Genomic DNA, 24,250 nt, shown 5'->3' with positions numbered 1-24,250 from the left:
GGAAATAACGGTTTTAGTCAGAGAAGATGTGGTAAACCTTAGCAACAACAAATAAAATCCTTTTCTGCTTTGGAAGCATCGTGTTACCTATCAGGACTGTCGGATCCAAAGCAACGTTTATCTGCAGAGTGGAGTCGTTTCCCACGGCCTTCAGTAAACTGCAGCTCGATAAAGACCGCTGCCTGCCTCAGTGAGGCTACGTTTGACACTCGGCTGTCCCCTAAGTGGAATGGATGTCCTCAATAAATGCTACAAAGAAAGAAGTGTCAGTTTACTTTGATAGAAGTTCAAAGTTTTATTAGTTCATAAAATCTGAGCGGTGTTTTATCAGATATTTAGTTTCTCCTTTGGTTTCATCCACTTTTGACTAACTCAATAAGCCCTGATCCCTTCTGCATGTTGACCTTCAGTCAGACTAACAGATACAGATCATCAAAGGGGCAACATGTGACTGGAGAGGGAGCCTCTCGGTGTCAAAATTCACATTAACCACATAATCTCAGATAATCTCTAAACTTCAGAGTCATCTATTTTGTTTCGGCTAGGAATCACGGGAATTGGGCGTCTCTTTTTCCGAACAGCCGGCTCTGGCTGGCTGGTTTCTTGAACGGCAGCATGGACAAAGGAGGGGACGGGGACAGCGCGTCTCTTTTTGACAGAGGGGATGCTGCTGCTCATGCTGCGGGAGCGCTCGTTGAGGATGCCTCTTGCCATTCCCTCCATGTCGTTGACGGGCATGCCCATCGCGTCGGCCATCTCCTTCTTACTGACACAGACAAAGTCTGGGTCTCTGGCCAAAGTGACCAGACCTCCTCTTTCAAGAGCCTGAGGAAAATAACAAGTTGAGTTACTTAAAGATGCATTTTTATGCTGTAGTTTTTACAATCTTAATCTGAAAACCTATGGAAGCCCATTCCCACCACTCAGATTTAAAAAAAAAATCATAATTATAGATAATTAGTTCCTAATTATAAGATAGTATTTGATAGTTATGAGATCTTTTTTTATCCGAGTGGCGGGAATGTGCTTCCACAGAAGTCACACCCTCCTAAAATGTTATAATTTGATGACATTGTTCCATCCCTGACTTGCCTCTTGGACCAGCTGGTCTGCTGCGGTCTGACTCTGACCTTCAGGATCATAGGGGTACTGCAAAGAGACGTGATGATGCTTAACATGTGTACTAAATCCACAGTCATCTAAACCAGAGGAAACCTTACTTGTGTTCTGTCCGTTCTCACAGTAAAGCTCCAGGGGTGACTGATGTCTAGTGAAAAATAAAAGTATTTGACAGATTTTATCCAAACAAGGCAAACATAACTTCACTATACTTTAGCTGCTGTAAATAACATTAATTTAAAGTTTACATGTGTCCTTTGAGGTACCTTACCTGGCTCTGGGTCCTCGTAAGGATTATAGAACTCCTCTGGACTGCCTTCTCTTTCAAAAGATAATCTAAAAGCAAGCAAACATGATCAGATACAACATAAGCACACATCGTGTGTGTGCGTGCGTGCGTGTGTGTGTGTGTGTGTTGTGGAACTCACTCTGCAAAGGCGTTGTTGTTAGTGTTGCTCTTGGGAGCAGTTGTGAGAAAAAAGTCTGCACTGGGCATCAACACTGAGGAGTTGGGTGGAGACTCGGACTGGCTTTCGGAGAACTGGAGGGGTCTCTGGTGGGTCACCTGGGATTGCTGAGCGTTGGCAGGCTCAGAGGAGAAGGAGTCCACTCGATTTCCAAAAAGATTGTGTGAACGCTGGAAAAACCAAGATCCAAAGGCCCAAGTTTTAGTCAAGAAACCTAAACTTACAACTACTTTTTTGAATGTGAACATGGTGGTTCGTGCATGACAGCGGGACTCGTTGAGGGAATAAGCTTCAGACCTGGTAAATGCCTTCTTCTCCAGCCTCCTCCATTGCTCGGTCCATTTCTTCTTCATTTTGAAGGTCACCTGAAATTGCTCTGTGCATCTCTGGAGCAGCTTCTTCCTCTATACTCCTCAAACCTGCCTAAAAACGTAAAAAACGCAGAAAAATGAGGCACTTCAAACACAAAGTTGTTCATACAGATGTTATGTAGCATTCAGTTCACCTGGATCTCCGGTCCCGAGGCGCTCTTCTTGGATGGACGGTACCCATAGTACTCCTCCTGACGCTTCATGAACTTACGGAAATGCTCTTGGAGCAGAAAGGTGGCGTAGAATTTCCCCACGGTTACCTCGTCATCTGTGAGTCAACGGGAACTTTAGTGAGAGTTGATGAATTTTTTGTTAAAAGTGAAACCTGATTATTTCCACAGACTCGCCTCCTATAGGTGGGATGACCTGATCCAACAGCTTCATACTGGTGCGTTTCCAGATTTTCTTTATAATGGCTCTCAGCTCCTCGTTGGCCTGCTCAAAGTTTCCTGTATTGAACATTTCCAGTTAATTTGGTCTAAATTCAAACAGGTGAAAGAGAAGGAACAGTGTTTATTGTTATACCCTCAGTTTTGATTTTGAGCGCGGTCCTGACCAGAGCGAACAGGGTGGCGTTGAAGGTGACGGTGCCGTCGCTGTTGAGAGGCATGTTCATGCCAACCAGCCGCTGCAGACAGAAGGAACAGAGCAGACTTCCTCTTTGTGTCTTTGAGGAGGAAACAAAAACAAAAGTGCATTTATATTGTTGTGTTTACCTGGCACGCAGCACGGTGTGGACAGAACTTGCCAAAGCCCAGTGGGGGTTGGATACGACGCAGCAGCGTCACCACATCCAAATGCTTGATTCTCCCCCTACAGATCAGAGACACTCGTTATAATCCTGTTTTCAAAGTGAAAACTGAAATGACAGAAGCTGTAGTGTTCACACACGTGGCTTCAGGGTCGTATTCAGCCCAGATTTTCTTAAACTCGTCCAGATGGTGTGGACCAAGAAGGGACCAGTCACGGGTCAGGTAGTCAAAGTTATCCATGATGACAGCTACGAACAGGTTCAGGATCTGGGGCGAGTCAGAAAAACACGTAAATATTCTTACTTTAACTTTTTGGGCAGATCAAGTTTTGTGATATTGGATCATCTGTGATCAAAGCATCTAACCAGGAAGGCACACAGACAGTAGAAACTGAGGAAGTAGAAAACAGCAAAGTTGGACCCGCAGGTGTACTCCTCTCCCGGCAGGAAGTCAGACTTGGGGTCACACTTCTTCCCGTACATTGATGCCATCATGACCTCCTGCCAAGCCTCTCCTGTAGCACATCTGGACACAAAGTTAGAATCCCTGTTCAGTTTTTAAACTTGTGACGTCCATCTTGTTTCCTCCACATCCTAGCAAGCAGACTCACCGGAATAACATCAGAACAGCCTGAGGGAATGTCTGGAAGTTGTTGTTGCGATTGATTTGGGTGCCGTCCACTAAGGCTACCTTGCCAAAGATCTGAGCATATCAAGTCAAATAATTGTCTTGGTTACGTATAGATTAGCTTGCTTTAGTGACATTACTCAGACACATAATGAGTCCGCAGAGGTTTAAAGTTTGGTTTTGGTGGCTTTTACCTGCATCCCAATGACAGCATAGATGAAGAAGAGCATAACAATGAGCAGAGCTACATGAGGGAGAGCCTGCAGGGAGAAAGCAGTTTGATCAGAAGCACAGTGGAGATCAGAGGTCAAAACCACAAAGCCATGGTGATGATGAAAACCTGGAAAGACTTGATGAAAGTCCACAGCAGGTTCCGGATCCCCTCCGATCGATTCAGCAGTTTGACCAGACGCATGACACGGAAGAGTCGGAAGAATGTGATGGACACGGATGCATTTTCAGAGGCCTGTGGATGAAACAATAAGAGTTGCTCACGCGAAGGAAAAGACTCAACACAAAGGAAGATTTCCTTAAAATCCAACAGATCGTGACTTACCGCGATTTCTTGCATAGGGTTTGTCTCCTGCACACAGATGAAGTGGCATATGCATTATTTATTTCTGATGAACCGAACACACCAAGCCCTTTTTTTGAAGCCTCTTTAGGATTTCAAAAAAAGTTAAACACCAGAGTTATTTATTCCCCTACTTGTCTGATGTGCTGAACAGCTAAACCGTTTAACCCATGCAAATTAAACTTCAACGCAGTTTGCTGCAAAAATCCTACTAGTTTCCTATCAAGCCATTACCTTAAGTTTAAATACAGACAGTGTTGACATGTAGCCCTGTTTATGCAATGGTAAAAGCCGAGGTCTATGTCAGACAGTGGTAACATGACTGTTTTATGAGCCGTTTGGGGCCGATTCACCGAGTAAATGGAGAGTAGTAGTTTAATAAGTGCTCACACAGCAAGGCTCATGCAGCGGTGCAGATATTTACAGCACAGCCATGGAGACAGTACAGCCCTCCACTGGATTCCAGCGCAGTCTGTGGAGGATAGACAGATGAAGGAGTGAGACACGTGGAGGACAGAGGAGCTGATGGGGGAAGTGGAGAAATACAGAAAGCAGGTTTGGATTGGAGAAATCGTGGCAAGTTTGTGGATGAAACGATGAGGACAATGGCGACGATGATAAGATGGTGTTTGTGTAGCATAAATAAAAGTGAATCTGTGACTGTTCTTTCTATGTGCTCACACAACACAGATAAGATACATTTTAGTGATGCGCCTTTCTGATGGACGCTGGGGAGGGTTGACCCCCGTTTCTCCTGGCACCAATCAGAGGTGGTGCTTCAAATCTAAGCTTTTGGCTCAGATTGGTGAATACATTCAGGCTTGCCTCATTTGACCAGCATAAACTGACAGCACCTGCAATGAGAATCTAAAACATGTGTGATTCTTCAGATTAAGATAAACATCACGCGCACTCACGTCGACTTCACTGAGGATGACGTCGACGACGCTGCCAATGACGATGATGAAGTCAAAGACGTTCCAGGGGTCTCCAAAGTAGCCCTGCGAGATCAGATGAATCCTGCTCACCCATGCAGGAATACGACTTCATGTGTAACAATGAGGACAACAAAGATTTGGGTATTTACCCTAACTTTGAAGGCCATGAGTTTTAGTATCATCTCCACGGTGAAGAGCACGGTGAAGATCAAGTTCAGTGTGTCTGATAGCTTGGTGACATGGTCTGACTGGTTGCAGTGCTGTTCAGAGTGGAAAGAAAATCATTATATATGATATATATTAGAGATTAAGTGGTTTACTCCTTTAATCAATACATTTGCAGTGATCTCTAGGAATGAATGCCTTGAAAGTCGTTCCCAGAGGGAAGTATGCCGTTGCACCATTTCTCGGACCTAAAAGTTACCCACATCACAGCTGAGCTTCAGACGGCAGGTTTTAAAGTCTTATTCCTGATATTTGATAATCTTGCCCTGAATTAGATAACAGCATCACCATCGACTTGCAACGTGAATGTTTTATCTCCACAAATAACACAAGCCAGCTGGAGCTTGTGCCATGTGGTGAGGTTGCTAATGCTAACGGTTAGCTTATTCCCGGTGGTCTGAATATCTGTGCTTCCTCATCAAATTTTCCCACCGCAGCGTGTTACGCCAGTTTTGCTCTTGCTTACAGTATATTAACATGCGTATTAAGCACAATTGATTTTAAAATGGGTGACATTACACAAAAATACAGAACTGTAGTATAATTATTAGCTAAAATATAGTGTTTGTCATGATTCTGTGGTTGACGGTAAACAACGGGAGAAATGTCTTGTTTATAGTAAAATAACGATATTTTACAATCCATTTACAAGCTGTCAGGTAAACATACAACAAGCAACAACTTCCAGAGGTAGCACGTCTCTTCACAGCCTGTGACGTAGTAACCGGTCTGCGCATTTTCCCACAGTAGCACATATCGACGAGAAGCACGGATAGTTGAAACACCGGACATTAAAACAGCAACAGCCTTCCTCGTTGTGAGTCAAGATCAGTGAATCCATGAATGCTAATTTACAGAGTGACATAGATCTGTGAGGAGTTTCAAATCCTAGCTTTTCAACTTCTATTTTCTAAGCTAATGCAGGAGATAGGTTTACGAGACTATTTTCATGTTCAGCCTGCATGAAGAACTCAGAATGACTGATTATAATCAGGAAAAAACATTAAAATGTAGTTTTTCAGTCAACCACACATTTAAAAATGACAGTCCTTGTTGTTTTAGTCTACCACCTGGTGCTTCATTACATACCTGCATCCCCAGACACAAGGTGTTCAACATAATCAAGAAGAACATCAGGTACTCAAAGTAGCAGGAGGTGACGATGTACCACACCCTGTATTGGGATGGGTTTTTGGGGATGTAGCACCTCAGCGGGCGAGCCTTCAGAGCATACTGCACACACTGACGCTGTGATGCGGGAGAAAACAGCAAGTGCATGTTAAAATTAAAATAAAAATGGTTTTGGAGATTTGTTAACAATCGTAGTTCCAGCTCAGGCTCATACCTGGTTCTTGTCCAGCTCACAGTTCTTATACTCCTGCTCACCCTGCTCCTGAAAGGTGACGATGACGAACCCCACAAAGATGTTCATCATAAAGAAGGCGATGAGGATGATGTAGATGATGAAGAAGATGGACACATCCACACGGTTGTTGTAGACAGGACCTAGATCTTCTTCTGCTGAATCTATGGCCCTGTATAAAAGTCTGAAAATAAGTCAGAGATAAAATAAAGTTAATTTATGCAAAGTGAAAACAACTCAATAACCTTTGAACCAGCTGATTATTGTATGAAGGGTGTTTCTTTAGTTTACTTTGGCCAGCCCTCAAACGTGGACACCGTAAACAGAGCCAACATCCCATTGAGAACGTTGTCAAAGTTGAAGTCACTGTTGAGCCACTCTCTTTTAGCCAACACGGTGTCCTGCAGCGAGTTATCCACGTGCTTCATGAAGTATCCTCTGAAACATGCAAAAACAGTTTGAGTTACTCTGAAACAGAGCTGCAGGTCTGATGTATGAAGTCTCTGATGCGTGAGGAACGTTCTGTCTTACTGGCAATCCTCTGCCGTCACTTTGGTCAGATCCGTGCAGCTGTAGAATTTTCCCTGGTGGGTGAGGGATTAGACATCAGTTTAACATACAAGCACCTATACTTTGTGATCAGTTTACAACATTTACACCAAGTAAACAATCCTACCTTAAATAGCTGCACTCCAATGCAGGCAAACATGAAATTTAACAGCATGGTGACCAGGACAATGTTGCCAATGGTTTTGATGGCCACAAACACACACTGGACCACGTGCTGTTAGGAAAAGATGTGAAGTAAGTTAGTGAGAGGATTTTATTTAGTTATGCTAACGGAGTATAATTTTAAGTGCTGTTTAGCTGTCTACCTTTACAAGGACTTGCTCTTTGTACTCAGTTGAGGTGAAATGGAAAACCAGAGCTGATAATGTCTTTAAAACACTCCCACTGACTCAGCAGTATATGTACTGCCTTGTATAGATCACCATTACAGGTGTTAATGCTAACAGCTGTACATATAGCCCTAACCCTAACCTGAACCCAATAACAGCCAAACATTATGATTTTTTCTTGTGTATAACTATCCTATGGACATTTTTACCCTTATTTGTATTTGTAATTGTATCCTTGCTATAAAGAGTTTAAATTTTCTGTCTTTTTTTGGGTGAAGGGTTATTAAAGGTCTAATTGATTACTTCCAATCGAACAAAACCATTTGATTGAATGCAGGTGTTGTACCTTCAGCCCTTTGGCTCTGTTGATGGCTCTGAGAGGCCTCAGCACCCTCAACACCCTGAGAATCTTCACCACAGAGATGGCACTGGATCTGCAAGACCACACATCGTTTTCTCAGAAATAAATATATTTTTTATAGTTTGATGAGAACAAATAGACATGACATTCTGTAAATGATTTGGTCTAGAAAGTAAACTCACTCCATTCCCATGGACAGGAGCGACACGCCGACTACAATCAGGTCCAGGATGTTGAAGGAGTTACGACAGAATGAACCTTTATGCATGAATGCTCCGTACACCGTCATCTGTCAGGGATGAATAGTGTTAGCTCATAACAAAAATACAGTCATAAGAATTGTTTTGTTGGTAAAAATAAGCGGTTTCAATCTACCTTCAGCACAATCTCAATGGTGAACACGGTTGTGAAGACAATGTCAGCATATGCCAAAATCTGAGAAAAGAATGAGAAAGAGGGCATAAAAATCACAGCTGTTAGGTTTTGACTACTTTACACCCAAAACCGGATGTCACCTGGTTTCTGTAGGATTTGGGGTCGATGGGATCCTCAGCTGCCAGAGAGATGGAGGAGAGCAGGATGAAGAGGAGGATCAGGTTGGTGAAGGAGGAAGCGTTGATGATCTTGTAACACAGTTTACGAAATCTGCAAAGATGAGGTAAATATGAACGCATGGGAAGACTTTTAAACGACAGATGTTTATTACATGTTTTATCACTTTATGGCATGAGATGATGATCAGATTCCTACTTGTTCTGAGGGCCGAAGATGAAAAAGGAGCTGGCTTCAGGCAGAGGAACAGCTTCTTCCTTCAGCTGCAGGTCTGCCATGGGTCGAGGTCGAGGGCTAATGGGGATCTCAGGCTCTTCCTCTTCATCATCACCTAGGATGCAAAAAGTAGTCTATTTCTGTAACAGCTAAAGCGCTAGCGTGTTTGACTTTAATAAAAAAAAATAAATACAAGTTAGAACTTTTTTTACCAGGAAAATCAGCAGGAGGAAATGGATCTTTCACTTCATTGACATTAGACTCAAATTCATCAATTTTAAGCTAGAGTAAAAAAAACAAAACAGGTATTAAATATAATTTTGCTCTTTAACGAGTAACTCTGACACCAGAATCAGCACCAACCTTGGCTGTGGTGGGCATGCCCTCCATCTTGGCCCGCTGCTCAGCCAGTTTCTTAGCGATCCTCTCTCTCTCCTCGTCCGTCTTCTCAGGCATTTTGGACCTTTACATTAAAACAACATTAAACTGAATGTAGCACACGGACAGATCAGATACTTTCACGTCTATCAAAAGTGTCCTAACGCTCACCTCAGCAGTTTCTTCCTGATCTTCTCCTCTGCCTTTTCTTTCTGAGCTGAGGTCAGACTCTCAGCCTCTGCCAAGTTGTCCACGGCGATGGCCAAGAAGACATTTAAGAGGATATCTGGTTGCACTGAGCTCAGGAAAACAAAAGTCCCACTCCTCATTCCCAAAGAACTAGGCTGTCATTTGTGAAGGATACAGTTTCCACAGACAAAAAGGATGATGAAGTAGATAGCAACCAGGATTCCAGGGATGACGGGCCCTCCGTAGGCCATGATGCCATTATACATGATGTTAGTCCACTCCTCTCCTGTGAGGATCTGAGATATGTATGATTAAAAGTTAAATGGGTGTTATTTATGTCAAATTTGCTCTTGTTGACCGTTTAAAAGAACATTGGGTGTACAGCCTCACCTGAAAGACGCTGATCAGAGCTTGAGGGAAGTTGTCAAAGTTACTGCGACGGGGCCTATGGTAGTCAAAGTTAAATTTGCCCCCAAACACCTGCATTCCCAGGAGAGAGAAGATTACAATGAAGAGAAAGAGGAGGAGGAGGAGCGAGGCGATGGAGCGAACAGAGTTCAGGAGAGAGGCTACGAGGTTGCTCAGAGAGGTCCAGTACCTAAAAACACAAAACGGATTTGAAACGATAACACATTTGACCATGATGGTTTAGAGTGATGTAACAGACCGTCTGAAGGGATTAGGTTTACTTTGTGACTTTGAGGATCCGCAGCAGACGGATGCACCTGAGCACAGAGAAACCCAGGGGAGCCACGGAACCTGCCGACAACATGATCATCTCCAGGATGCCACAGAGGACCACGAAGAAGTCAAAACGGTTAAATAGTGACATGAAATACGCTCTGGGGCCCAGGGCGTACATCTTCACGAACATTTCGATGACAAACAGCACCAGCAGCACGCGGCTAGCTGCATCTGTTTGCAAGACAAACAAAAGAGAAATACTTTGATTTGAAACCCAGAAATTGTTTTCTTTCTGGGGAAAACGTATCCATGAATTACTCACCTTGCAGGCTGGTCAGTGTGACCGGCTGGTGGTGGTACTCTGTAGCTATGGTGAGAGTGTTGAGGAAGACGAGGAACATCACCACCCAGTAAAAGCTCTTGGTTTTCACATAAACCAAACACTTCATCCTGAAGAAACGATTCCAGCGACGGGCCAGACGGCTAAACACAAAAAAACAAGTCTTCCCACAGTGCCGAGACGTGATGGATACTGCATTAATACAGCAGAAGAGGAGACTCACTAGTAGTATATTATACGACTTTTGCCTTCCAGGTCGTACAGGCTGTCTGTGTCCGAATCTCCACTGGTCAGAGGCAGGAGACCTGATGAAATAACCAGAATTTAATTCAGTCTACCCACATAGATGAAGAGTAGGTTAGATCTGACCTTTGCCTTCTCTGTCAGCATCCAGGACTTCGGCGTGGGTGATCCAGTCCATGTAACCATGGACGTCTTCATCTAGCTGCTGACGCTCTCGCAGCTTCTGAAACTCCCCTCGTGATCTGGCCTTCTCTCGCTCTTTGGTGAACTCTCTGTGTGGAAACAAAAGCGTGGTTATCTTGTTTATCTGAGGTAACAAACACACAGAGAGGAGGACTGCTGTCTTACCCACTGAGCACACCCAGAACAAGATTGAGCACAAAGAAGGAGCCCAGCAGAATGAGAGGGACAAAATAGAGCCACGGCCACTCGTTTCCTATGGCGTCATTAACCTGCAACCAACAACTCAAGGCAATGAGTCAGAAACCACATTTAAATGATCATCTAAACTGAAAACATGCAGATATCTCTGACCCAGTAGAGCACTTTGGTCCACCCCTCCATGGTGATGCACTGGTACACAGTCAGCATAGCAAAACCAATGTTATCAAAATGAGTGATCCCGTTGTTGGGGCCCTCCCAACCCGGCCGACACTCAGAACCATTGATCATGCAGCGGCGACCATTCCCGGCCTGAGCACACGGCGCTGGTAGCTCAGCTTCTGCTGCTGCATAAATATCTGTTGGTGAAGGAACACAGGGAAATGTAAAGCAACCTGAGCCAACACTTGAGTGCAAATATGTTTGACCGTGTCCTCTAATAAATACTTGTGCCAGTGTAGTAGCAGGTCTTGTGCATTTTGCATTTAAAGAGTTCCAGTCCCATGATGGCGTAGATGGTGACCAGAAGGAAGACCAGCAGGGCGATGTGCAGCAGTGGCAGCATGGCTTTGAGGATGGAGTTCATCACCACCTGCAAGCCTGACAGGAAACAGTGACAACAGATGTCCTAATGGAATCTGTCTGCAGCTGGGTTTGTGTGGATTAAACCATGGCTCTTACTGGGAACTCCAGAAACAAGACGGAGAGGCCGTAGGACTCTGAAAGCTCTCAGGGCCTTCATGTCGAAGCCCCCGCCCTTCTCGACGGGTACTCCTGAAATATTATTTATGGTATCCAAAGCAAAGGTGAAGAGACTGTAGGGGGAAACAAATGCAAAGCCAGTAAACAAAACAATCACTTCAAGGTTGATCTAAAGAACCTTACTAAATTTGAAGGAACCCTTTGAAAGTGACAGTGTGTATTTTCTCTGGCAATAAGGACAGTAGATACCTAAATCATTGCAAGCAAGTGTTATTTTGGTGTTCAAGTAAGATTTTACCAACGGATGCCCGCTAGGGTCAAAAATCATTGGAAGTGCAACCCCCAGCAAAATAACAAGAACATAAGATGCCCTTTCACCACTGGCAGTGAGTGAAGAGGTAAATGTGTAAAAAAACTACATTTATTAATGGTGAAAGTTATGTAACCATTTGTTACAAATCAGTAAATGCATTTTGTCTTCACTGGCTTCCGTAGAAGGAAACATGGTATCCAATATGGTGTTGCCCAGGAACTTAGACCCACTCCCATGTATTTTAGAACAGATTTTTATGGTTATATTTTATGAAACCGCCAATATTTTTCAACAGCTGGGCATCTTTTAATTCATTTACAACACTTCGATGGATATTTCCAGAGATTAATGGTAAAAACTACACATTGTCACTTTTCCTTTTAACTCTGCTGTGGTAAAGCAAAGGCTTGGCAGAGGAGCAATCGAGCTGCTGCACAGAGCTCATCTTACCCCATGAAAACGATGACAAAGTCCAATATGTTCCAACAGTTCCGTAAATAGGCCCCTTCATGGAACACAAGCCCATACGCTATGATCTTCAAGAAGCACTCTAACGTGAAGATGATGAGGAAGATAGACTCCAGACTTTCCTGTAGAAAGAAACAAATCTGGCATTGTGATGTCACATCACTGGCATTCAAATCTGTCAAAAGATATTAAAAATGTGACGTATAACACAGTTGGTTTGATGACTGCCAGTGTCGTGGATCCTGTTTGTGACTAAATAACCAGTGTTTAGTAAAAATGTTACCGGGATTAAAACCGTTTATGCTTAGCTCAACGGGGACAGTCGTACTTTAGCATCTCAGTAAAACAACCAGCATATTTTTTAACAGTATGACTGAGGTAACACGAGAAAAGGTTGGTGTACTTTGTCTTGGCTGACCTACTTCTGACAGCAACATGAGGGTGAACCATCTCTCCTTACAGTTTTCACCTCGGAGGAACGAAAGTAAGAAGCAGAAACATTTTGGCAGGAGGGAGGAGAGCGAGCCGAAGCAAATTTGTTTAAAAACACGGTCAAATTCAAACAGTTTATGTTTTTCTCTGTAAATTGAATGTGTGTTAATCTGACACAAAGGTTCGTAGAGTTTAGCAATGTGCAAATCTCAAAAATACACAATTTTTCAGGGACAGATTTCCCTCTTTGGCAGAAGTCGTTTAAGAAATTTGTAGAGATTTTGATGACTTATCTTTTTCTCAGCAGCTTCTTTGGATCTGCTGAATATGTTTAGTTTAGTTTCCTGTGAGGGAACTTCACCACTTGATAAGATTTAATCGTTAGGTGCTCAAAAATGGCTCTGAACAAGACTTTGTCTAATCAACAATAGAGTCAAGTCAAAGTTTATTTCACTATCTAAAACCACCTCAAAGTGCAATTTTAAATAATAAATACTGGACGTCTGTGGCCGCATTCCATTAATCTGTGTTCAAGCTTGTTTAATGTTTCTGGAGTGAAGCAGCCACAAACCATGATACAACCTCTGTCGTGCTTTTTTCTTCATTGTTTGGTGCTTTATTTTATTTGCTGTTTCGAAAAGTTTCGAACTGGAAAACCTGATTAGACGCAACTTGGAAAGAGACGAGTGCTTTAAAATATGCAGCAGATGATTGGCTAAAGCATTTGTCAGTCAGTTGCTAAGTTTGTTTTGTGGTCAGAATTAAAACTTGACTTCAGGTTTCAGTAATACTGATGATTGGACCACAATTTTATATTTTCACTCTAAGTTACACCGTAGAGCAAAATCTCATAATCTTGAGTGTAAATCTTACAATAATCCATATTAGCCTTGGGTTCATCTATTAGTCCTGCTGGTTTTAAAGAGTTTTCTGTTGGTGGTGATGCTCATGTTTACATCAACAACCTCTAGTCCTTTAATAGGCCGAGTCTTTCTATCCTGGGATTATAACCGCTTCTGGACTGACTTGCTTTGATGAAAATATAATCTGATTTGGAAAGGATTTCAAGGATTTTTTAATATTTCTAAAACATTTCTGATGCTCTAATAACTCAGCATTCTCTCACATTGAGATGAAAAAAACCACAAGGTTGTTATAACTCCTTTAAGTCATCAAAAACACCAAAATCTGAATCCAAGTCGTCTAAAATGTAATTATTAAACATACAAGTCTTGGATTTTTTTCCTGATTTTGTTTCTTCTTCATTTATTCTGTCCAAAAAGGCCAAAGCAATTCAATATTTTATCATTAAGACTGCTTTTGCTAATTGAACTAATGGGTGTCACAGAGACTAAGCAGGTTTTTATTTGCAGGATTTACCTCAGATTTATTTTCTGACATTTAACACACCACCCACCACTCCGTCGCAGTGAAAACACACACCTAAGATGCTGAAAGACAATTCTTTGGACACACATCAGCAGAAACACGTCTTTGAAATGAGAGACTAAACCACCTACTGCCTTGTTGTGCTTTAGGATTTAGGGCAGAAAACAAAGCAAGTACATCTTAAATTAATGCAGTGAACTTTTCCATTCACGTGTTCATTGGCTGTCCCTCTGCAGACACAGATGGGACTCCAAATAAAGAACTGAGTTGTATTTAGAGGCCTTTAAATGGGGCTGAAGGGCAGCTGCAGCCCTTAGCCACTGCAGGTTCAAAGCCAAAACCTTCACGATGGATGTTTCTACAAAACCAGCCACTGGAAAACAAATGAAAGCGTTTCTATGTGTACATCAGCCTACCAATCTGGAGTTGGTGTTGTTGCTGTCTTCTTCGGGCATGGGCAGGAACACAGCCAGAGCAATACAGTTAGCAAAGATGGTCAATAAAATAATGATCTCAAATGTTCTGGGTGGGGGAGTTAAGGATGATGAAGCGGAGAATCTATATGATAATAACCAGCTCATACACACGCTGACAGAGGGACGGGTGAGTGTTTTTGATGTAGACAAGGTGTGTTTTGCACGTTTTAACCAAACATAAAGTAGACCAGCAGCTCTGATCACTGGCTTTAAATCCTGCCTGAAACACCATCCCTAAAGCAGCTCGTCGGGCGGCCGGCGTTGCTGCTGCAGCTCCTGTAATCCTGTCTGCTGTGCTGCCCCATTCTCATCCATAGGGGGCTCTCTGAGAAAATTCCCCTGCCAGGTCAGCATTATGTCTGTGTGATGCTGCGGGACAGCTGCGAGGCCCAAGAATATGACAAACCGTTTAAACACGGACGGCTCATCAGAGGAAAGAAATCCCTGGTTATGTTAGCAGATGTTGGTTTTATTCACACGTCTATTTCTACTGAAAAAATTTAGAGCAGCTGATCAGTTTCTATTACTCAGTTCGTGAATGGTTGCTGCTTTTACAGCATCCAGACCATAATGATTAACATGGTAATGCAACACATTTGGCAACAAACAATAAACTGTAATTTTTGGTGATTTAATAAGAGAAATGTTTTGAAATGATTGAGATCTAATAAAGATTTCCTATTTAAAGGGTTATTTTTAGATTTTGTGTAACTGATTGATTTAAAATGGTGGGAAAATTATGCTTTATGGAGCTAGGACTGGGACAAAATTACGTGTAACTTGTACCAAGTTTTGTGACTTGTAACATGTTTGAACTTGGAACACCTTCTTTTTGTTACTTGCAGAAAAAGAAAATCACAATTCTCAAAACACACATCTCAGTCTACAGTCACAAAACATTTTGTCCCAATTCTAGCTTCCTTCCCCAAAGAACCAATGAAAAGCTTTGTCTTATCAGTCAATCATGTGTCTCGGATATTCTGCTCTAATTGAAAATGTAAGTTCATTATTTACATCAGTTTAATTTCTCTAAAAATGACTGCCACCTACTGTTAAAGAGTGACAATGTAAGTTTGGTTGTGAGCCGTACAACAGACCTCTGCCCTTTTTGCCATGATTGGACAGGAATCTAAAACCTGGGGCACACTGAAGACAGACACGCCGCGCAGCGGTTTTGGGAAATCAAATTGTCACACAGGAAGCGCCGCCGAGCGCTTCTCGGAAAGTCAATAATCACAACATCATGCGGGACTTGAGAAAGTGACTCTTTTGTTTTTACATGCTCAGACTTGTCGTGTTGTCAGACTCTACGTACGCTATTTATTAGAATATTTTAAGATCAATAGTACTTTAAAGTTATCAAAACTGTGGCTGGCTTTGTGCCGTAAAGCCGTTCAGCGTCTTATCTGTTGTAAAGTACTCCACAATATTGTAAACAGCCACGCCACGGAAGCACCACAGCGCATGAAATAGAACTGGTGCCTATCTTCAGTGCCTCGGCGTTGCGCTCCCCGTGTAGTAATTCTCAGTAACTATAATGGCTTCTACTTAAAATGGCGGCGCGGTGCATCTGTCTCCGGTGTGCCCCAGACCTAAGATTGGCTGGTCAGACAAGGCTTGTTATTGGTTTTTTGGGAAAGGAAACTAGAATTGGGACAAAATATTTTGTAACACGTAGATTTAAGTTTTGTAACTGTAAACCTTTAGTTTTTTTATTTTGAGTTATTTGAAACTTGTACATAGATTTTTTAACAAGTTACAAAATGAAAGTTTCATGTTACGTACCAAAGATTAAATGTTATAAAATTAGAATTATGTGTTACAAAATAAAAGCTATGTGTTGCAAAACGTTATTTACATGCTACAAAGCAAAAGGTGCTGTTACAAAACATGTTACAAGTTACATGAAATTTTGTCCCAATCCTTGCTCCATAGTACATCTGATCATGTTCTCTCTGTTCTACAATCTTCATATGTTCCTTATTATTTATGACATTTTTGCTACGAATCAAAAGTGTTTGAACACTTAAACCACTTCTCTGATGACATCAGATTTAAATAATGTTTGATCACAGCTGCTGTTTTCACCCACGGGTCCCAATAAAGTGTAAAAGGTGTGATTTTGAAAGGATACTTCCACTCCACGATGTTGGTGCACGCCTTGCGGAAAGGATTTTTTAGTGAGAAGAGGAAGAGAGTTCTGGCAGGGCGAGGATTGCCCCCCGTGGCCTGCAGCTTCTTCAGCTTCTCCCTCTGCTTCCTCTTCAGTTCCTCCTCGTTCATGATGAACGACTTGTTTCCCTCTGCGTTGGCTGCCATCCTGATTCCTTCACTTTACACAAACTTTAAATTCCAGAAAATACGTTTCCTCTTGATGTAAAATCCCAAACTCTCTGATGCAGCATGTAACTTCCTTTAGTGGCGCCCCCAGGGCTCCAGATCAGCCTCTCTTGTGTTGGTCTTCCTCCTGCTGCCCTCTTCTCTGGCTCCCTCTCTCTCCCCTGGCTGAGGGCCTCTGACAGAAAAAAGCTCACCCCAGCAGAGAAAAATAACAGAAGCTCAGGGAAGCTGGAAGAAGAGAGCAGTTGGCCTTGCAGCAGTTTAAATTTAGATTGTGAACCACTGGCAGGCCATGCTTGGGGATGGTTTAGAGGGCAGAGTGGAAGGAGGGGCAGCAGAGAGCAGAAAAAACAAGGGGATTAGGGGGATCATCCTGCAGCAGCAAACCAAATCTAAAGTGTAAACAATGTGGCTCTTTTGGAAAATATTCTCCTGGGAGCAAGATTTGAATTCCACACTTATTGAAGTGTTTGCATGAAGGATATTTTGTTAAATGAGAAACTTTGATGATAAATCTGGCTTTCACATGCATACATTTGCACACATGAATTATTAAATATAAGCATTCAATATGTTCTCATGCTGTAATTATCAGTAGATGATGCACGTTTGGTGCAGCAAAACAGTAAAAGGGACCTCCTTCCTTTTAATAACGTAGGAAGGATGTTTATTAATTACTTTATTTAATTAGCTACATAATTCTGGGAAACAAAAAATGTTCATTAATTCACATAAAAATATTTTTACTTGTATTAGTTTTATGCAAACCACACACGTTGGATGACATCTGCTCTCTGACATGTTAGTGGTAACGTCATCGTGGCGTTTATTTTAATGGCGGTGTACTCTGTCGCCCCCTGGTGGCAGATAAAATAATTGCTTGTACTAAAGATGAAGTCTCCAAACATCTGAAAGAATGAATACACGTTTTTTTTTCTTACATTTATTTAAACACTTAGCCCAAGCCTGAGCTTTGTTGAGTCAGGCTAAAGATAAATATGCAGCCTGAGGAAAATAAAACTAAACATGACCACATCCTGGAACTGATTCTGTTTTATTTCATCTCTTGGGGGAATAGATTTTTATTCTTCCATTAAACATTCCATCATGTGATCTTATAATGATTGAGAGCGGCCGTGCGACACATCGGTAGAATTTTTTCCTCATCTAAAAAGGTTTCGGTAACTCTAAATATTTTACATCAAATTAAGAAACAAAACAAAGACAAAAATAAACTCCATTAGGAGTAAAAACTGAAACTTCAGATGCAGAATTTCATGCAAAAGACCACAGATTGTGATGGTTTGATAAAATACATTTTTGCATCAAAGAGCTGGAAAAATGGACAATCAGTTTCAAAGAAGCAACAGAAATTTAACCTACCCAAAAAATAACGATCCTTAGTGCAAACAATGAAAAAGTCTGAGTTTAAAAACAATAAATTACAACTAAACTAACATCTGTAGAATCCTGTGAGCAAGCTGATCTGTAGAAACAACTTCTTCTTTAATCATGCAACACTTTTTTATATATATTTACAAATATTTTAAAAAGGATGACAACCCTAAAATAATTTAAATCTGAAGCAGCAGCATTGACATTCCTAGAAGCGACTGAGAAAATGTACTAATGGCGTGTGCAAAAGATGTTTACGCTCCACTCAGCTGGCTTAGCTTACAGTAGTTACCTTATAAATTATAAGACAATGAATTAGACGAACATGTGAAATGTTTTAAAGTGAGGAAACAGCAATGCAGTCAAAGCGGTGCTGATCAGTGACAACCAGGTGTGTGATAACTCAGCTGGTGACCGTGTGACAGCACAGAACTGGGAAGGTTGCATCCTTTAACCCTTAAAGCCTTCAACAGAGCTCTAACTTAGCAACTTGTGCCGGTCGAAAACAGTCTTGCGCTGTTCCTGCACCTGCTTCTTCCAGCGCTGCTGTGCCCCTTCAACTCGCTCCAGAACTGTGTTTCCTCTGGCCGACCCGCTTTCTGCACGAGGACGCATCTCCTAAACACACACATAAAAACTGTTTCAATCCACAGCTTTGTAAAAACTGGAATGTACCAGATGCTCGAAATGTGCCGTTTCTTTGGTTGGTCACCTCGGAGTCTTCCTCGTTGTGCAGAGGCTGAGTGTACGGGTCGTGCTTGCGGATCAGTGGATCCACCAGGAGCAGAAACAGCATGTAGAGGAGCAGTGCACCCACAACAGACAGGTAAATGATGATGGTTACCTGAAACATTTAACATAAAGAACAAATAACGTTTAGGATACTGGGCTAAAACAGAAACAACCAAACTCAGAGACAGTCAGCTGTACCTTAATGGTGTTGCTGCTCCGCTCCTCATATTTACATTCACATAACAAACAGTACGCTTCCACATCATGACCAGGAACTGGCATGGGCTCCACTACATGGAGGCACGTACTGTAAATACATGAAAACGTTACGTTCATTGGGCACATCACGGTTATAGAATATAAACAGATTAAAGTCGGGCTGGATTATATCTCTTTGGAACAAGAAAACAATTAATGAGGTCAAAATTTAAAAATGATTCTATCTTATTAAAGGAGTCATCACAAGTATCTACGTCATATTAGGTCATAAACATAATTTGTATTGGAAAAAAAAAATCAAAAAGTGCTTTTCTGACCCTTTTTTTTGTAAAGGACGTTTTCTCGCGAGAGCAAAGGCGATATTTTGGCTGTATGAAAAGGACATTAGAATAATGCAAATGAGTTGATTGGTGGAAGGAAGCAGGGGTGTTGACACCATATGTTTCGCTTCAGCATCTCTCTCCAAAATAAAGTGCCTGTGACGGATAAATTCTGCCTTACCGTTTGAATTTCAGGTAAGTTTCTCAGTGTTGGAATCTCCCCTCATTCTAGATGAATCCTCAATGCCATCTTCGCCTGATATAGCCCCAAAAGTTATAAAGCATTCTGGCTTAAAATGGCTAGCACAGACATCGAGAGTAGTGGGGAGAGTTTCAGGAACAGCCATCCACTTTCAGCTGCTTAGCCGGAGTCGGGTCACTGAGGCAGCAGCCTAAGCCGGGATGCCCAGACTTCCCTCTCTTCAGCTACTTGAGCCAGCTCTTCCGGGGGAATCTCAAGTTGTTCCCTGGCCAGTCGAGAGACATAGTCTCTCCAGCGTGTCTTGGGTCTCTTCCCAGTTGGACGTGCCCGGAAAACCTCATCAGGGAGGCGTCCAGGAGGCACCCTGACCAGATGCCCAAGCCACCTCAACTGGCTCCTCTCAATGTGGAGGAGCAGCAGATCTACTCTGAGTCCCTCCCGGATGACTGAGCTTCTCACCTTATCTCTAAGGGAGAGCCCAGACACCCTGCGGGGAAAACTAATTTTGGCTGTTTGTATCCGTGATCTCGTTCTTTCGGTCACTACCCAAAGCTTGTGACCGTAGGTGAGGGTGGGAACGTAGATCAACCAGTAAATCAAGAGCTTTGCCTTCCAGCTCAGCTATCTCCACCATGACAGACCAATACAACACCCGCATCACTGCAGACGCTGCACCAATCCGCCTATCGATCTCACGCTCCAGCGCTGTTAAAAATAAAAGAAATCCACAAGCTTCCCAGCTTCCCGTGACCGTTGAAACGACGTCAGTCCGAGACGTCCCGTCATGGTTAAAAAAATTAAACCACCGTGTTTTCTGGCAGTGAATTCAACGTTTTTCAGCGCATCTCATTTAGACGTCTAACAATAAAAATTTGAGCATCTTATTACTTTATTACAGTAAAAAACATATTTAAAAAAATTAAATAATTGCAATCTGAGTCAGAATCTCGTATGTCCCAGCCTGAATTTGAACCCGGGTTCTCTGTGTGTAAGTCGGGTGTCTTGCTAACTGAGCTCTCTTCGACAACTTTTGTTAACTGAAAAAAATGTCTATTACCAATAATGGTGTTAAAACCCAGCAAACATTTGGACCCTTGATCACAGCTGAAATTACGTCAGAGCGATAAAAGTTTAATATTTGAAATTACAAATTATTATTTTTATATTTTTAACGACGACTAGTTGTCTTTTCTGGCCGTGAATTCCACATATTTCACAGCCTTGCTGTCGGACTAATGTTTGCTGGGTTGGTCTGATTTTGGTAAAACAAACACATTTGTGTGGAGTTTGCAGTCAACAACTGAGCAGCTCACATGTGAAACACACTTCAACATTTTCCGTTCTCCTGATTTCAGTAATGGCGGTGCTCGACTGAATTTGAGGGGAAGCAGAGCAGTGCGGGCTATAGCGGTGTTGCTCTGCGTTGTCCATATATGGTACTGTACATCCTGCCTTTGTGACAACATCAAGGCCAGAACTCAAGGGGCTCAGGGGATGCACCTGGGCTGGTTGAAGAAACCAAGAGTAAAAAAATGATCAGTGTTAAATGTTAAATTATCGGCTTCCCGGCCAGTGAAAAATAATTAGGAAATCATTATATTTACAGTTTTTCAAGTGGAAAAGTGAAAACTTCAGGTGATGACTCCTTTAATATAAAATAATTAGAACAATACCTTCCTGCAGGCTGCTCAAACTCACCCTCCTAAAAGGATACTTTGTCGCAATAAAGTTCCTTACCAATCTTTCTGGGTGACATTTTTGTTATAGATGTGTCCAGAAATGTTTCTGTAGGGTGGGCAGATGCACTTGCAGCGCACATCCTCAAAGTTCTGCAACAGTCAAGAAAAGTTAATTAAAGATTGGGTCTTCTCATTGATCCACGATGCATTTTAAGATATTTTGCACATATTTGACTGCACAAGATGCAACATTGTTTTTAAGGATGTGACCTTAATATAGTGGTAGATTGAAGATAAAATCACACACATATAAAGGTTTTCTCTGACAAGCACTGATTTATGATTTTGCTCTAATATGCAATGAAAACATAAAGGGTAGATCTGTTATAATGTAACACAAGTTACTGAGTTGACACTGAAAATCAAAATAATACAAAAACAAGCTCTAACAGGACATAAAATGGTCGGTTTGTTTTTACCTTGGCCTGAACAGGAACAGCAGTTTCCAGCAGCAGCACGGTCACTAATGTGGCTGGAACAAAGACCCAGGATCCACCTCGGCCGGGCATTTCAACTAAAAGGACAACAGGCTGCACGACGACAGCACAAATGACCACAGTGTCAAAACAAAACATACAACTAGCAAGCTAGCACCTAGCCAAGTTAGCTAACAGGCTAACACAAAAAATGAAACAAATATCACGTCAAACGTTGACTCTGAAATTAAAATAAAATGCTATTGCGTATAATGGCATATTTAACTTACGCTGTAACAGCAGAAAAGCTTGTTTTATGAACATCCAGAATCCTGCTACATGCGGTTTGGTTGCAGCTGAAAAAAAAAATCGTCAAGTTGACTCTAAACTTCCGGATTTCGGAATCATCACTGACCTCCCATGAACACGGGGTAATGGCGCCTCCTGCTGGTGAAATGTTAAAATAACTTTGAAATTCTTAAACTTTATTTAACAAAACAGAAAAGAACAAAATAATAAATTCCAAGAACAACACACGAATCCAAACATTCACACCCCCTTCAAGATGTCAAATTAAAAGAGAGGAACACCCTCTGGTGGGAGGTATATTAATCAAATATACAAAAAATAAAAATAAAAACATTAAAATAACAATAGTTACAAAAAATTAATAATAATAATAAAAAAGAAGATACAGAGGGAACAAGATGAAATTTAAACGATTTATAAAACCATTCAAACACGGAATACCAAAACAACAGACATTTTATATTAAAACTAAATGAGTTCAAGAAGGAATACGCTGCCAAATGAAGGTGATTGATGGCCACATACGCTGTCTATAAGGGATTTATGTGACTAATCTTTTAGTATCTGGCTTTCAAGAATAAGGATTTTTTTCCACTCCCCTGTGGAAATAAGCTGCTTTCTTGCGTTTAGTACGCTCAAATGTTATTTGAACCCAAACAAAATGACAAAACAACCTAAATTTGCCACAAGAGGGCGACATTTGTTCAGCAGTGTGGCATTCATAAATGAGAGCAATAAAGGTGGCACTTTTTCTTTTCACCCACAACTACTATTCACTTATCCACAGTTACATTCGCTGCAAAACCACTTTTTAAATTAATTTAGCAGTTTGTTTTCTTGTTCAAATGAGCAAACATGTATCTGGATCAACTGAACAGAAAATAATGTTTTCATTCATCTCCAAGATAAAAATTTACACGGTGTTCATTATTGCTGCAGGTTATAAAATAATCAAGGTAGACAAAAAATAAATGTGTAATAAAAATACAAAAATCCATAAATAACAAGGAATAAAATGCACAGAGACCACAATCATAGACTGAAAGTGCTACACACACATAACAACAAAGCAAAACAAAATTACTCCAGTATTCATACAGGTGTGACTTTGAATACATTAAATATATAAAAGAAGAGAAAACTGCAAAACCACCTACAACACAATAAGCATATCAGGTTTTTAAAAAACCAAATGAACCACATAGTTTAGCATTATATGGACCGGCAATTACCTGGATGACAAGCATTAAATATAAGTAACAACTATCATAAAAATGTTAACAAAAATCATTTCAATATTTAGTCAAATGAAAAAACAAAAAGTTATTATTCCTATTCTTTCTTCCCTTTATTAATTTGTAAAATAAGCCCCAGAATCATCAGCCAATACACCTATTTCCTGGTAATCCTGCTTTCACATTTCTCTGTACGCTAAGACACTCATACCTATAAGTAGTAAAAATCAATCACTGAAAAATTCCGCCCCGACCATTCCAGCCTCTGGTCACCCGGATCAATGGGGACAGGGGTTATTTCTCCAATGAGCCATGATATCAGCATGAGCAAAACCACACCTGCTTTGTGTATCTGCAATCATTCATGCAGCCCTCCAGTCAGCTGACAAAAAACAAAACAAAACAAAACAAAACAAAAAATAAAAACTGCCAACGACTCTTTAATTCTGCACATATTTTGGAGAAATAAAAGATATTCAAATGAATTTAGGTCCATCAGATTATATGCATTTGCTTCAAGCAAGTAGGGAATAATTTGTAAAAGTAAACAGAGCAATAAATTAATGAATATGAATGACTGGAGACTCTAAAACTCCACGGGGTGAAGGTAAGATTCCCTCTTTCTTCTAGAAAAGTATCTCAGAAATGTAGTTTTTTACGGTTCACTGTCATGTTGTGAGGGTGGAGATGGTGGGACCATGTGTGGTGCTGGTGGGTTCAGGAGGCAGAAGACCAGGCACGGATGAAAAATAAAACTGAATTTAATTACAGAACGGGAACAGCAGGAACACAACACAACACAACACAACACAACACAACACAACACAACACAACACAACACAACGATGACTTGAAACAACAACAATGATCTGACAAAGGACAGG

The 24,250-nt window shown here is 41.4% G+C and overlaps 2 protein-coding genes across 2 annotated transcripts; both read right to left on the bottom strand.

Moving 5' to 3' along the window:
- Positions 1-270: 270 nt before the first annotated feature.
- On the bottom strand, positions 271-17,003 carry LOC107390862 (dihydropyridine-sensitive L-type skeletal muscle calcium channel subunit alpha-1). Its single transcript, XM_015967846.3, has 45 exons — positions 16,594-17,003; positions 14,400-14,505; positions 12,145-12,284; positions 11,361-11,494; positions 11,127-11,279; positions 10,833-11,038; positions 10,647-10,750; positions 10,425-10,570; positions 10,279-10,360; positions 10,038-10,198; positions 9,721-9,946; positions 9,422-9,629; positions 9,207-9,327; positions 9,014-9,128; positions 8,828-8,927; positions 8,677-8,746; positions 8,447-8,579; positions 8,212-8,341; positions 8,072-8,131; positions 7,879-7,985; positions 7,682-7,769; positions 7,113-7,220; positions 6,968-7,020; positions 6,728-6,874; positions 6,419-6,620; positions 6,163-6,321; positions 4,998-5,108; positions 4,828-4,911; positions 4,335-4,382; positions 3,893-3,919; positions 3,677-3,802; positions 3,531-3,596; positions 3,320-3,411; positions 3,075-3,234; positions 2,849-2,976; positions 2,674-2,770; positions 2,483-2,585; positions 2,305-2,406; positions 2,092-2,225; positions 1,884-2,009; positions 1,548-1,756; positions 1,391-1,455; positions 1,221-1,267; positions 1,093-1,149; positions 271-825 (listed from the first exon to the last, which is right to left on the bottom strand). The coding sequence occupies exons 1-45, from the start codon at positions 16,776-16,778 to the stop codon at positions 511-513; spliced, it is 5,541 nt and encodes a 1,846-aa protein (XP_015823332.1). The 5' UTR covers positions 16,779-17,003; the 3' UTR covers positions 271-510.
- A 960-nt stretch (positions 17,004-17,963) lies between these two features.
- On the bottom strand, positions 17,964-22,250 carry tmem9 (transmembrane protein 9). The gene is made up of 6 exons (XM_015967854.3): positions 22,113-22,250; positions 21,826-21,936; positions 21,405-21,496; positions 19,125-19,233; positions 18,907-19,038; positions 17,964-18,812 (listed from the first exon to the last, which is right to left on the bottom strand). The coding sequence occupies exons 2-6, from the start codon at positions 21,913-21,915 to the stop codon at positions 18,672-18,674; spliced, it is 564 nt and encodes a 187-aa protein (XP_015823340.1). The 5' UTR covers positions 21,916-21,936; positions 22,113-22,250; the 3' UTR covers positions 17,964-18,671.
- Between the last annotated feature and the right edge of the window lie 2,000 nt (positions 22,251-24,250).

This window comes from Nothobranchius furzeri, chromosome 15 (genome assembly GCF_043380555.1).
Source record: "Nothobranchius furzeri strain GRZ-AD chromosome 15, NfurGRZ-RIMD1, whole genome shotgun sequence".
In the NCBI taxonomy this organism is placed as follows: Eukaryota; Metazoa; Chordata; class Actinopteri; order Cyprinodontiformes; family Nothobranchiidae; genus Nothobranchius; species Nothobranchius furzeri.
Note: the sequence above shows the minus strand (reverse complement) of the source record. Positions and strands in the feature narration are given on the sequence as shown.